Source organism: Bombina bombina, chromosome 4 (genome assembly GCF_027579735.1).
Source record: "Bombina bombina isolate aBomBom1 chromosome 4, aBomBom1.pri, whole genome shotgun sequence".
Classification (NCBI taxonomy): Eukaryota; Metazoa; Chordata; class Amphibia; order Anura; family Bombinatoridae; genus Bombina; species Bombina bombina.
The window spans coordinates 849,097,511-849,111,617 of record NC_069502.1 but is presented as its reverse complement, the minus strand read 5'-3'; the positions used below and the strand labels follow the sequence as shown (position 1 = coordinate 849,111,617).

At 36.7% G+C, this 14,107-nt stretch overlaps 1 protein-coding gene across 1 annotated transcript in view; it reads left to right on the top strand.

Annotated features, from left to right (window-relative positions):
• Window positions 1–13,175, top strand: part of LOC128657979 (uncharacterized) — a 210,180-nt gene extending 197,005 nt beyond the window's left edge. Inside the window, exons 10-11 of the mRNA XM_053712419.1 lie at window positions 11,574–11,733; window positions 12,983–13,175. Coding sequence (XP_053568394.1) covers window positions 11,574–11,733; window positions 12,983–13,175 — 353 coding nt within the window. The remainder of the gene's footprint in view (window positions 1–11,573; window positions 11,734–12,982) is intronic.
• The last annotated feature ends 932 nt before the right edge of the window (window positions 13,176–14,107 follow it).

Sequence of the window (14,107 nt, the reverse complement as noted above, 5' to 3'; positions counted from 1 at the left end):
GCACATACTGTCCACTAATCTGCCCTTTAGCATTAGCATGGAGGCTGGGAAAAGATCTAGAGGTAATAACCTGTTTTTTACCCTTGTGGTAGACACTCATTCAGAACAGTTAAAATGTTCTCAAAAGAAAATAATTATGCAATTAATAAGTAACATTACTCTCATATTTACATTCATGTTTCTTATTAACAGGTGAATTCATAAACTGCAGTAATCCTAGTCATGGTTCAAATGCTTCTTTCAGTCTTCTCCAAAATAAAAAAAGCCACGTAGAAAATGTATGTTCTGTGTGTGGGAAATGTTTCACGGAGAAATCAGATCTTTTTGACCATCTGAAAATGTATACAGCAGCATTTTCTTGTTCTGACTGTGGGAAATGTTTTACTTTGAAATCACATCTTATTAATCATAACAAAATTCACACAGGAGAAAATGCATTTTCATGTTCTGACTGTGAGAAATGTTTTACTCGGAAATCTACTCTTATTGATCATCAGAAAATTCATACAGGAGAGAAAGCATTTTTATGTACTGAATGTGGAAAATGTTTTACTCAGAAATCAACTCTTATTAAGCATCACAAAATTCACACAGCAGAAAAAGCATTTTCATGTTCTGACTGTGGGAGATGTTTTACTTTTAAATCACATCTTATTAAGCATCACAAAAATCACAGAAGAGGAAAGGCCTTTTCATGTCCTAACTGTGGGAAATGTTTTACTCGGAAATCAACTCTTAATGATCATCTGAGAATTCATACAGGAGTGAAAGCATTTTCATGTTCTGAATGTGGGAAATGTTTTACTCAGAAATCAACTCTTATTAAGCATCACAAAATTCACACAGGAGAAAAGGGATTTTCATGTTCTGATTGTGGGGAATATTTTACTCGGAAATCAGATCTTATTAAGCATCAAAAAAATCACAAAAGAGGAAAAGCATTTTCATGTTCTGACTGTGGGACATGTTTTAATAGGAAATCAACGCTTATTGATCATCAGGAAATTCATACAGGAGAGAAAGCATTTTCATGTTCTGAATGTGGGAAATGTTTTTCTCAGAAATCAGTTCTTATTAGGCATCAAAAAATTCACACAGGATTTTAAAATGCATTTTCATGTTCTAACTGTGGGAAAGGTTTTACTTCGAAATCAAGTATTATTAATCATCAAAAAATTCATAAATGAGAGAAAGCATTTTCAAATTCTGACTGGTGGAAATGACTCTTATTGATCATCAGAAAATTCATACAGGAGAGAAAGCATTTTTATGTACTGAATGTGGAAAATGTTTTACTCGGAAATCAACTCTTATTACGCATCACAAAATCCACACATACGAAAAAGCATTTTCATGTTCTGCAGATATATAGAATGGCAGCACTTCCAACCCTCTTAAGTTTTGATGGCTTCTGATGTGTCTCTCGATAAATCAGAAATTCACACAATAGTGAAGTACCGTCAAGACACCAAGGTTACTAAAATAAAAGTACGCACATGATATCTTGAAACAAAAGGTGCATCTGTAGTTCCTTTGAACACAATCAATATCCAAAAGCAGGATGTAATAAAATCAAGTTTATTAAAAAAAAAATACAAAGTATATACTTCACTATTGTGTGATTTTCTGAATTATCGAGAGACACACCTGAAACCATCAAAACTTAAAAGATGGTAGGAAGCGCCTTCATTCTATACATCTGCATTTCTGAATCGAGTCAAAGGAGAGACTTTCTGGCGAGCAGCATCACCCTAAGGGAATTGTTTTCATATTGTATCTTCTTATTGTTTGTTTGTACATTTTCATATTCTGACTATGGGAAGTGTTTTATTCAGAAATCACATATTATTAGCCATCAGCAAATTCATACAGGATAGAAATTATTTTTATGTTCTGAATGTAATAAATGTTTTGCTTGGAAATCAAATCTTATTACTAAGCAGAAAATTCATATTAAAGGAAATCAGAAAAATCAGAACTTAACCTCTTAAGTGCAGAGAGACTTAGTCATCATCTGCACAATGTCTAGAGTGCTGGTAATTACTACATGTGGTCCTCTGGTTTGATGAGCTTTTGGAGCTGTTTGAGGATCCCTCTGCATCTCAGGTAGTTACGAAGTGGCCCAGTGCATTTTTCATCCCCAGGGGAATCTGGGGCCTCTATATAGGTTTGAATAGCAAAGTTATCACCTGGCACAAAATGAGCATTTATTTGCATTACATTGGAGGGCGCCCCTATGTGCAGTTCAATATATTCAAAGGCCCTTATATATATATGTTGATGAACCCTTCTTTGAAATGTAGTTACTGTTCGAAGCATTATTGTCAGACAATCACTAAGTTAACAGTTTTTCCCTAGTTGAAATTTTTATTGACCTAGTGTATAGCTGCACAGGGTGAGTGAGCCACTGAGTTCACATCAAAAGTACGAGTGGCCTCCAAATACCCTTGTCTAGATTAGGATAATCCGTACCCTTAAATATAACATATATATATATATATATATAAATTCAATTATTTTTTATAGGAAAACACAGAATTAATATTTATTTCATTTTAAAAAGATCACCTAAAACATTTATAGATCTACAAAAGTTTGGACTGTACAGGTCAGAAATAACACACATTGTATTGTTTGTAACTATTATTATTAAAATTTAAATAAAGATATACCTTTGTTCACACCTTTTGTTCTAGATTTATCACATAAAGAATATACATAAAATAATGGTGTAGTTTAAAGGGACACTGAACCTGAATTTTTTCTTTTGTTATTCAGATAGTGCATGCAATTTTAAGCTACTCTAATTTACTCCTATTATCAATTTTCTTCGTTCTCTTGCTATCTTTATTTGAAAAAGAATGCATCTAAGCTATTTTTTTGTTTAGAATACTGGACAGCACTTGTTTATTGGTGGGTGAATTTATCCACCAATCAGGAAGAACAACCCAGGTTGTTCACCAAAAATTGGCCGGCATCTAAACTTACATTCTTGCATTTCAAATAAAGATACCAAGAGAATAAAGAAAAATTGATAATAGGAGTAAATTAAAAAGTTGCTTAAAATTGCATGCTCTATCTGAATCACAAAAGAAAACAATTGGGTTCAGTGTCCCTTTAAATCTGCTGGGTTTGCCTGTAAAAAAAAAAAATCTATATATATATATAGTTTGTGAGTTTCTCACTTAAAAATGATTTCCAGTAGTGCTTAATTGTGAGTAGCATCTTAAAAACTCAGATTGAAACTCACTTTACAATAGGAAGACTTCCAGTGGGTGGTGCTAGAGAGGACGCACCATAATGTCTCTCTATAGTCTTGAGAAAGGCCTAATCCAGGCCGAAACGCGTTGACATACTGGTGAGCTTATTTTCAATTGTCTTTTACTGTGTACAAACAGTTTTGCACTATTGTTTCTCTTTCTTTTTTTCCACAGGTTTTTTTTTATTTTTATTTATATTTTTTTATTCTCATTTTTATTTTCATTTTATTTTTATTTTTTCACACTTCCATTCACAGTCACATTTTTGCTATGTCTGCCATCATGGATACCTAATACATGGACACTCATCTGGATAATTATTGCATCCGTTTTTCCTCTTTTTTCTCCCATTTTTACACATTTTTATGTGATCACATTTATATTAATAATTTTTTCTCCTTTTTGCATTTGACTAAATTGGTAAATTATTGTTTCACTTGGACACTTGATGATTGATATTGGTTTTTTAACTTATATTTTACACCTAGCACTTCTTCACAACATCTTTGGAGGATATATCACATTTGACTTTGTCTCAGAGACTCTTTATTATTATTTTTTATTCTTTGTACTTATCATTTGGACCCCACATACCTTTTTGATCACATGTTTTCAATCGCATCACAGGGTTTATCTTTGTTGTGAACATTTTGAGATTTTTATTGGATTTGATTTAACATTCGCATTCATCACCATTATCGACCATAAGTTCTTTTCACGCCTGGTTTGTCTTTTAACCTAGCCTTTTTTATACATTTATATATTGTATGTGTGTTTTTAAGCTATAGTCATGGATCCATGTACTTAATCTTTTTTACATTGTTGTTATATCTATCATATGTATTAAATATTTTTAAACCTATTTATAGTATTTAGAAGTCGTTTAGATCTGTGCCTTTTAAGCTTCTAGCGCTTACTCTCACCTTTTATTGTAATGTCTCTCTAAGCAGTGTGCTTGCTGTAAGAACGCCGACTGATAGGACCTAGGCTAAGCCTGTACTAGCTGAGCTGGGCAGACTTCGCCGCAAATAAGGAGAGTAAGGAACGTTCACCGGAGCAGTTAAGCAGCTAAGGAGCTCGAGGAGACCAGTATCTAAGGAGCTCAGAAAACTTGAGGAGACCACCCGACATGCATCCCCTCTCCCAGGCGGGGGCTTACTCGTACCTGTTATCGATTTCAGCACCGGAAGTCACCAGCAGCACACCGACCCAGGATAGAAATAAAAGATCAGAGGCGATTCACAAAGGGACAGCAAAGTCTGGGGGAGAACCGAAGACACATAGTCTAGCCGCATAAACTGGTGAAAAATTGTGAGTACAGTGCTAACTTGCTAAGAAATCCACGGACAGGCATTGATCACAAGGTATTAATCTTTATCCCCTACAAGGTGTATACAAGAGGTTATCTTCAATAGTGAAGAAGTCCACAGCAGCCTCTAACATTATTGACAAGAGGATTGGGTCTGGCTCCTGCTGGTTTTACAAAATGGAAAATTGCTTAAATTAATTCTATTTAGGTGCTGCTATTTACATTTTGCTAATTTATATATACATATATGTAGACAAGTTATTTGGTTATTACGAGTCTGGCAGGTACAGGTGTACCACTCACTTTTCTTCTGCGACTCGAGGCTACCGCAAATCCCCTTATGTCAATAGCGTATCCTATCTTTTTAATGGGATTTTCCTAATGCCAGTATTACAAGTCTTGGAAGAAGTGAGCGGTAGACCCTCTCCTGTCAAGACTCCTACCACATTTAAAAGTCAGTAGTTAAGAGTTTTATGGGCTAACGCCAGAACATAAAGCTCTTAACTAAGGTGCTAAAAAGTACACTAACACCCATAAACTACCTATTAACCCCTAAACCAAGGCCACCCCCCACATCGCAAACACTAAAATAAAAAAATGTAACCCCTGATCTGCTGACCGGACATCGCCGCCACCTACATTATACCTATGAACCTCTAATCTGTTGCCCCTAACATCGCCGACACCTACATTAAATTTATTAACCTCTAATCTGCCGCCCCCAATGTCGCCGACACCTACCTACATTTATTAACCTTTAATCTTCCGACCCCAACGTCGCCGCTACTATAATAAATTTATTAACCCCTAAACCTAAGTCTAACCCTCCTAACTTAAATATAATTTAAATTAAACAAAATTAATTTAACATAATTAAATAAATTAATCCTATTTAAAACTAAATACTTACCGATAAAATAAAGCCTAGGCTAGCTACAATATAACTAATAGTTACATTGTAGCTAGCATAGAATTTATTTTTATTTTACAGGCAATAAATAAGTACAAAATTGCCCCGCAAAAGGCCCTTTTAAGGGCTATTTGTAATTTAGTATAGGGTATGGAATTTTTTTTATTTTGGGGGGCTTTTTTATTTTATTAGGTGTGATTAGATTAGATGTAATTCGTTTAAAATTCTTGTAATTCTTTTTTTATTTTCTGTAATTTAGTGTTTGTTTTTTTCGTAATTTAGTTTATTTAATTTAATTGTAGGTAGTTTAGGTAATTAGTTTAATGATAGTGTAGTGTTAGGTGTAATTGTAACTTAGGTTAGGATTTATTTTACAGGTAATTTTGTACTTATTTTAGCTAGGTAGTTATTAAATAGTTAATAACTATTTAATAACTATTCTACCTAGTTAAATAAATACAAAGTTGCCTGTAAAATAAAATACTATTAGTTATATTGTAGCTAGCTTAGGGTTTATTTTATCGGTAAGTATTTAGTTTTAAATAGGATTCATTTATTTAATTATGTTAAATTAATTTTGTTTAATTTAAATTATATTTAAGTTAGGGGGGTTTAGGGTTAGGGTTAGACTTAGGTTTAGGGGTTAATAACTTTATTATAGTGGCGGCGGCAGATTAGGGGTTAATAAATTTAATATAGTTGCGGCGACGTTGGGGGGGCAGATTAGGGGTTAATAACTATAATGTAGGTGTCGGCGATGTTGGGGGCAGCAGATTAGGGGTTTATAAGTATAATGTAGGTGGCAGCGGTGTCCGGAGCGGCAGATTAGGGGTTAATAATTATAATGTAGGTATCAGCAATATCGGGGGCAGCAGATTAGGGGTTAATAAGTGTAAGATTAGGGGTGTTTAGACTCGGGTTCATGTTAGGGTGTTAGGTGCAGACATAAAATTAATTTCCCCATAGGAAACAATGGGGCTGCTTTAGGAGCTGAACGCTGCTTTTTTGCAGGTGTTAGGTTTTTTTCACCCAGCTCAGCCCCATTGTTTCCGATAGGGAAATCGTGCACGAGAACATTTCGCCAGCTTACCTCTACCGTAAGCAACGCTGGTATCGAGGTGAGATGTGCAGCTAAATTTTGCTCAACGCTCTCTTATCTGAGGCTAATGCCGGCTTGCAGAAAACGCGTAATACCAGCGTTGTTTAAAGGGAGCGGTAAGAAAAAAAGAAGCGTTAGCCTCGCAAGCCTTACCGACAAAACTCGTAATCTAGCCGAAAGTGTCAACATTCAGTAAGAGTTTTACATGCTGTATGTAACTGGGACACTGGTTCAGAAACATCTCGTATTTTCATTATAATGGTTTAATAGTGTATGTAACTGTAATATTTAGATAAGATCTTGGATTTTTATATTCAATGTTTTGTGGGTTAATTAGTACACTGCTGAGCTCCCACCTCATACTTAAAGAACACTGTTAGGTGGAGTCTGTATATAATTCTGGTTTCTATTAAGGGCCTTTAAAGATTGGAGCTATAAAGTAGTGTCTAATTGTGTTTAGGTCACACTAAAATATTGCCCAAGGATGCAAATAATGGAATGGAGTGGGTTATAACATCAGGTAAATTGAGAAAGATCTTTACTACATTGTGTACTAAGGTAGACACCGATTTAATGTTTACATTTTTGTGGTATTTAGAAATAGTACTCATATAGGAACTAAGTAATTGACAAACTACCTACAAGAGACTTTTTTTTGTTCTTGTCTATCATTTGCAGAAACCTCTGGTTTGAATAACCCCCCCCCCCCTCAAAAAAAAGCTAATGTTAGTAAAGAGAGTAAATATAACATAAACTATTAGGACCTTACAATTAATTGATGAGAGCTCAATCCTATTGGCTGATTGGAACAGCCAATAAGATTTTAGCAGCTCTAATCCTATTGGCTAATTGGAACAGCTAATAGGATTTTAGCAGCTCTGATCCTATTGGCTGATTGAAATCTTTCAGCCAATAGGAATGCAAGGGACGCCATCCTGGATGGCGTCACTTGCATTGAAGTTCCATTTTACGGCGGTGACCATATGAAGAGGATGCTCCTTGCCGGATGTCTTCAGGATGGACCCGCTCCACGCCGGATGGATGAAGATAGAAGATGCCACCTGGATGAGGACTTCTCTGACTCGATGAAGATGGAAGAGGCCGCCTGGATGATGACTTCTCCGACTGGATGGATCCTTCAAGCGAATTTCAAGAACGGTAAGTGGATCGTCGGAGGTTAGTGTTAGGTGTATTTTTTTGGATGGTTTTATTTTTAGATTAGGGTCTGGGCATGTACTGTTGGGGGTGTTTGTATTTTTTTTTTTTACTGGTAAAAGAGCTGATATCTTTGGGGCAATGCCCCACAAAAGGCCCTTTTAAGGGGCATTGGTAGTTTATTGTAGGCTAGGGTTTTTTTATATTTCGGGGGGCTTTTTTATTTTGATAGGGCTATTAGATTAGGTGTAATTCTTTTTTACTTTTGATAATTTGGTTTTTTATTTTTCGTAATTTAGTGTTTGTTTTTGTAACTTAGTTTTTTTGTTGTTGAAATTTAGCACTTTTAATAATGTTTAATAGTATATTTAAACAATTTGAGTAGGGTTAGGTTTCTTTCATATGTAATTTAGTTTATTTAATTGGTAGTTTAATTTAATTGTGGGATAATAGTTAGGGTAGGTTAATTAATAGTTTAAAATAGTTTATTTGAATAGTGGTGGTGATGTGGGTGGCCAGAGGTTTAGGGGTTAATATGTTTATTTAGTGACGGCGGTGTCGGGGAGCGGCGGAATAGGGGTTAATAACTTTATTTAGGTTGTGGCGGGATAGAGTTTAATAACTTTATTTAGGTTGCAGCGATGTCGGGGAGCGGCGGGATAGGGGTTAAACATTTTAGTATAGTGGTGGCATTTAGTGACAGGGTATAAATAAAGGTGGGAAAAAGCCGAATATACGCGAGATTGATGACTGCTAGTTAACAACAGTCCGATGCTCATCGTCCCGTACTTGGTTGCGCGTCTTTTTGACAGCTTTTTTCATAAATAAGAAGAGCGTATTGAGATACGCGGCCGCAATGTTAGGTGAGCGTATTGGTGCCGTTGAATGCAGCATAGTTGAAAGCTTGATAGATATCCCCCATGGTGTCACAAATAGTCATTAATGGTGAAATGGTAACACTGTGCAATGTGTATGGCCCAAACGAGACCAATATAGCATTTTGGGAGAGTATAATGAGAATATTGCTTAAAGGGACATGAAACCCAAATTTGTTCTTTCATGATTTAGAAAGAGCATACAATTATAAACAACTTTCTAATTTACTTCTATTATCTATTTTGCTTCATTCTCTTGATATTCTTTGCTGAAAAGCATATCTAGATATGCTTAGTAGCTGCTGATTGGTAGCTGCACATAGATGCCTCCTGTGATTGGTTCACCTTGTGCATTGCTATTTCTTCATTAAAGTATATCTAAAGAATGAAGCAAATTAGGTAATAGAAGTAAATTGGAATGTTGTTTAAAATTGTATTCTCTACCTTAATCATGAAAGAAAATGTTTGGGTATAGTGTCCCTTTAATTGTATTGATACTAAATTAATTATAGGGGGGATTTTAATCTCACATCAAATTTTTATCTGGATAGAAGTAGTTATAATCTGAGCTGTAAAAAAAAAAAAAGGAACAGATGGAAGAGGGAAATTTGATTAATAAAAAACAGTGACCCTTATGTAAGAGACATTAGGTTTGGTGGAAGTATGGAGGTACAAAAATCCAACTCAAAGAGAGTACACTCATTGTTTAAGGGTAAACACTTCTTTTTCGAGAATTGACTTTTTTTGGTGGCAAAGGAATTAGCAACACATATAGAAGAAGTGAAACTTAATAATATAGTGATCTCCATTCATGCACCTGTAGATTTAAAACTAAATTTGGGTAGGAAACATTCTCGTATTCTGTGTTTTAGATTCCCAAAATGTTTGTGTTGTACAAACCAATGTAGAGATTTTATCAAGCAAAAGTGGGATGAATATTTAAATTACAATCAAAAAGAATGTCAAAATATACCAACTATATGGGAGGCAGGGAAGGTGGTCATTAGGGGGGAGATAACCTCCTATGTAATAAAATATAATAAAGAGATTCAGAGACAATATAAAGATTTAAGTGAAAGAGTAACCAATTCCTAAAGTCACTATATATCATCTAGGTCTGATTACTGGTGGAGGAAATACCTGGTAGACAAAAAAGAAATGGAACTTGATATAAATCAGCAAGCCATAAGGGATATTAGGAAATCAAAAGGGAAATTATATATATTTGGTAATAGATCTATTGAAATAGTCAACCATTCTTAGAAGGTATTAATACACCAAAGATTTCACAGGAACAGCAAGAAATTTTAAATACCACAATAACAGTATAAGAAGTCAGTAAAGTATTTGCAAGCCTGTTGTTAGGCAAAGCTCCTGGCCTGGACTGTTTACTGACAGAATGGTATAAAATCATGAGGGAGAGGGGCAGAGCCAGCCAGCCTAGGAGATGGCGGCTTTTTAATGGAGCTCCTGAGCCCTATCTGAGTGGGAGCATTAAAGGCAGTAGCCACCTAGCATTTAATGACCCTACTTAGGCTGAAATGAGAAGAGCACCCATCGCAGCACAGAAGGGACAACACCCGATGCTAATCCGACAGCATTATCAGATCCCCTGACCAGCCGCAGCATCCACATAGGCCCGCGCAAGTTTACAAAACATCTGGCCAGACCGGGCTAAAGCTTACACGCAGACAGGAGAGGACATGTACCTGTGATCGCACAGATCCACGGGTATTCAACTAGCTACTGAAGCAGATCTACACTCGGCAGAGAGGACACGGTGAGTCCCGGAACAGGCTGCAGCCTGCATCTCAGTTTATTGGGCACTTGCTAATCAGCGCAACGGATCACCTCATTAGCCGATGGAGTGATGCTGGTAGTAGGTAGGAAGGAGAGCTGGGAGTAATAAAAAAGGCTTTAGAGCATCAATGTATTTATAAATTGTTCAGACGCTCTCACAGTTAAATTAAGCCTGACACAGCTTCACTCAGCCTAATAAAAGTGTAATCAGGAAACGTTCAGGGACACTACCCCTACATATATGAAGGAGGGTATCTATCTCCCAGCTTCCATTTTATAAGGCAGCAATCATCTATTTAATTTTAAAAGGCAGCAATCATCCATACTGGGACAGTTTTCTCTATTCCCTTTTATCAACACCTAGAGACGGTATCAAATTGCAGATTCACTCACCTAATAGTTATTTCAGAATCCTTGCTACTAAGGACCTGCATAGGAGTGAAGGAAACCATCTCCCTTGTTTTCTCTACACAAAGCTGCATAAAATGTTTAGAAGACTGCTTAAAACACCCAACCCTAGCAATGTCTCCAAAGAAGGGAAATAAAACCAGCAGAAGCGGTTAAAACATGCAGCAAACACAGTCAACAACTTCTTTAAAACTCTGGAACCCAGAGTCCCTCATTCTATTGAAGCTGAAATACCAGACCATGTCTCCTATCAAAGCTCCTCTGACTCTGATGGTGATCAGGCCTCAGAAAATATCACAATCCCCACAGCTCTCTTCAATTCAATACCCTCTAAAAAAGATTTTTCCTCATTGATATCTCAAGTCAAACAATGCATTAGAGATTAAATATCTGACCTTAAAAAGGACATTTCTGAAATTGGCCACAGAGTGGAATCCCTTGAAAACACCCTCTTCAACGCTTTAAAAAAAGAATAGACCCCGACTAAAATAGAAATAGATAGAGCCCTGCGGCCAAAACCACAGGCTGGTCAACCACCAAGAGATGTCATTGTCAGAATCACCAACTTTCAAGTCAAAGAAGAGTTTGATGAGGCTAGCTAGGGAGCAGCAACCTATTCGACATGAAAACTCAGAGATACAAATGTTTGCGGATTTATCGCAAAGAACACTATCAAAGCGGAGAGATCTTAAACCACTTACAACCCAGCTGAGAAAAATGAACATTCCATATAGATGGGGATTCCTTTTCCACCTAGCGATCCTCTGGAGTGGCAAACGCTTCACTTGCACCTCCATCAAGGAAATCCTATCCATTTGCAGAGATTTAGATATACCACCTCCACAAGTAGAAAAAATGGATCACCCACAGGAGGGTCAATCAGGACCTGGTAAATCATCTCCTTTGCCACAGAGAAGGTAATGGAGGCAAGTTCCTCAGAAGAAAGCACAAAAAGTGGCCACTACTTCACCCCTTCGACCAGAAGAAGAGGGGTGACAATTGACTCATCATTGAAACCCTTTCGACCTACTAGTTTTGTCTCTCTTTGAGAGATTGCTCCTATGATGGGAAGTCCTTCCTTTCTGTGATTTCCAGCCAGGTTGTAACCCGTTCTGTTTCCACAACAATTGGCTGACTGGTATTTAAACTTATGCACTTGTTCCTATTGTGTTGCTTGTTATACATGCATTACTTCCATTACAATTAGTATAACTATTACTGTTCATAGATTCCTATATTATGTATTATGTTGTTTATGACCACGAAGTTTATAGCATATAAGACATGAGACCTCAAATGTTACAGATTAATAGCTATTAGTTGTTTTATTGCTCTTGCTCAGACAGGAGGAGATTGTCTCCTACAGATTAGTTCTATGTTCAATATGTTCCTGCTAAGAATTGTGTTTTTCACTGTATGTTTCTTTTCCTTTCTTTCACTATTTTTATTTTTTAGTTTTTGTTTTCACATGTGCTCACACCACAAATACGGAATATGCCGCAGCATCTTAACTGCATTAAGGTTCTCAACTCTACTCCAGGTAAATGAGTAATCACACATCTCAAGACCTTAGGGTCTTTATACAAAATACCAAAGGTCTCAAATGCCCTAACAAACGGAGATTGGCCATATTACACCTTCATAGGAGAGGAGGGCACGTATTAATGCTTCAAGAAACACATTTTAAAACCAAAAACGTACCCAAATATTTCTCTCCACATTACCCCCATCACTTTCACAGTACCAATTCAAAAAAGAAAACAATGGGGGGAGCATCCTCATCCACAAAAGTATACCCTTTACCGAAACACAAATTGTCTAAGATAAGGATGGAAGGTTTCTATGTGTAAAAGGCCTATTGTATGGCAAACCGGTGTCCTTAGTAAACATTTACGCCCCTAACTCACAACAGGATAAGTTTTTCACCTCTATAACAGACTCAATCATTAAGGAGTCTAAAGGTTCTCTCATCATGGCGGGAGATCTAAACCTCCCACTGGACCCCACAATTGATTGTTCAAACCCTAACACAAGAACTAGAGTCCCCAATCTTAAAACTATCTGGCAAAAACTAAAATTACTCGGGCTTCATGACACATGGAGATATTTCCATCCCCAAAAAACAGATTTTACATTTTTCTCACACCCTAATCGCAATTATTCCAGGTTAGATTACATATTTGTGGACCACTTGGTCCTATCTCAGGCTAAGTCATCCTCCATCAAGCACACGTCCTGGTCGGACCATTCCCTAGTCACATGCACCATAGGCTCGCCAACAGCATCTCTTAGAGCCTTCCAGTGGAGGTTAGATGATTCATTGCTACTTGACCCAGCTCAGGCAAAACTATTTTCTTAACATATAAAAGTTTATTTTCCTTAAATAATACACCAGACGTTACCATGCCCACTCTATAGGAGGCTCATAAAAGCACCATAAGAGGAGAGTTCATTAAGGCTAAAGCACAAATTAACAGGAAGAGTAGAGAAGATGTAGACACCATAGCTAAAGAAATTGCTAAATTAGACTATGCACACAAACTTAATCCGGCGAACAAAGATATCCTAGAGAACTTAACAAAAAACAGGGAAAAACTAAACTCCATCTTGCATATTAAATCACATAGGCAACTACTTCACTTGCAACAAACCTTTTACAGGGAAGGAAATAAACCGGGGAAACTATTGGCTAGAGCCTTAAAAAAACAGCAGCAGAAAACGTATATTCACTCTATAAGTCCTCATGTGGAAAACACTTAGAAGATACCAAATCCATAGCTAAGGAATTCAAAGAATTTTACCACAAACTCTACAACCTCTTTCTTCATAGAGACTCCCAAACTCATCTCCATTCATGTAATCAATATTTAGATAGTATACCGACCCCACAACTAACTCCAGAACAATCCAAAAGTTTCGAATTACCTATCCAAACCACAGAAGACGCGATAAAACAGTTTAAACAAGGTAAGGCACCGGGACCAAATGGTTTCACGGGCCTGTATTACAAAACATTTGCGAAACACTTAATCCCCCATTTAACATCTCTTTTTAATGCCATACCAGAACACCTGCCATTCCCTGATAACATGTTGCAAGCTTCTATTACAGTCCTGGCCGAACCAGGTAAACCCCCAAATTCCCCGGCAAATTTCAGGCCAATCTCACTGCTCAACATAGATCTAAAATTATACGCCAAAATCCTAGCCATGAGACTAAATCGAATCCTGCCGACATTGATTCATCAAGATCAGGTCGGTTTTGTGCCAAACAGAGAGGCCAAGGATAATA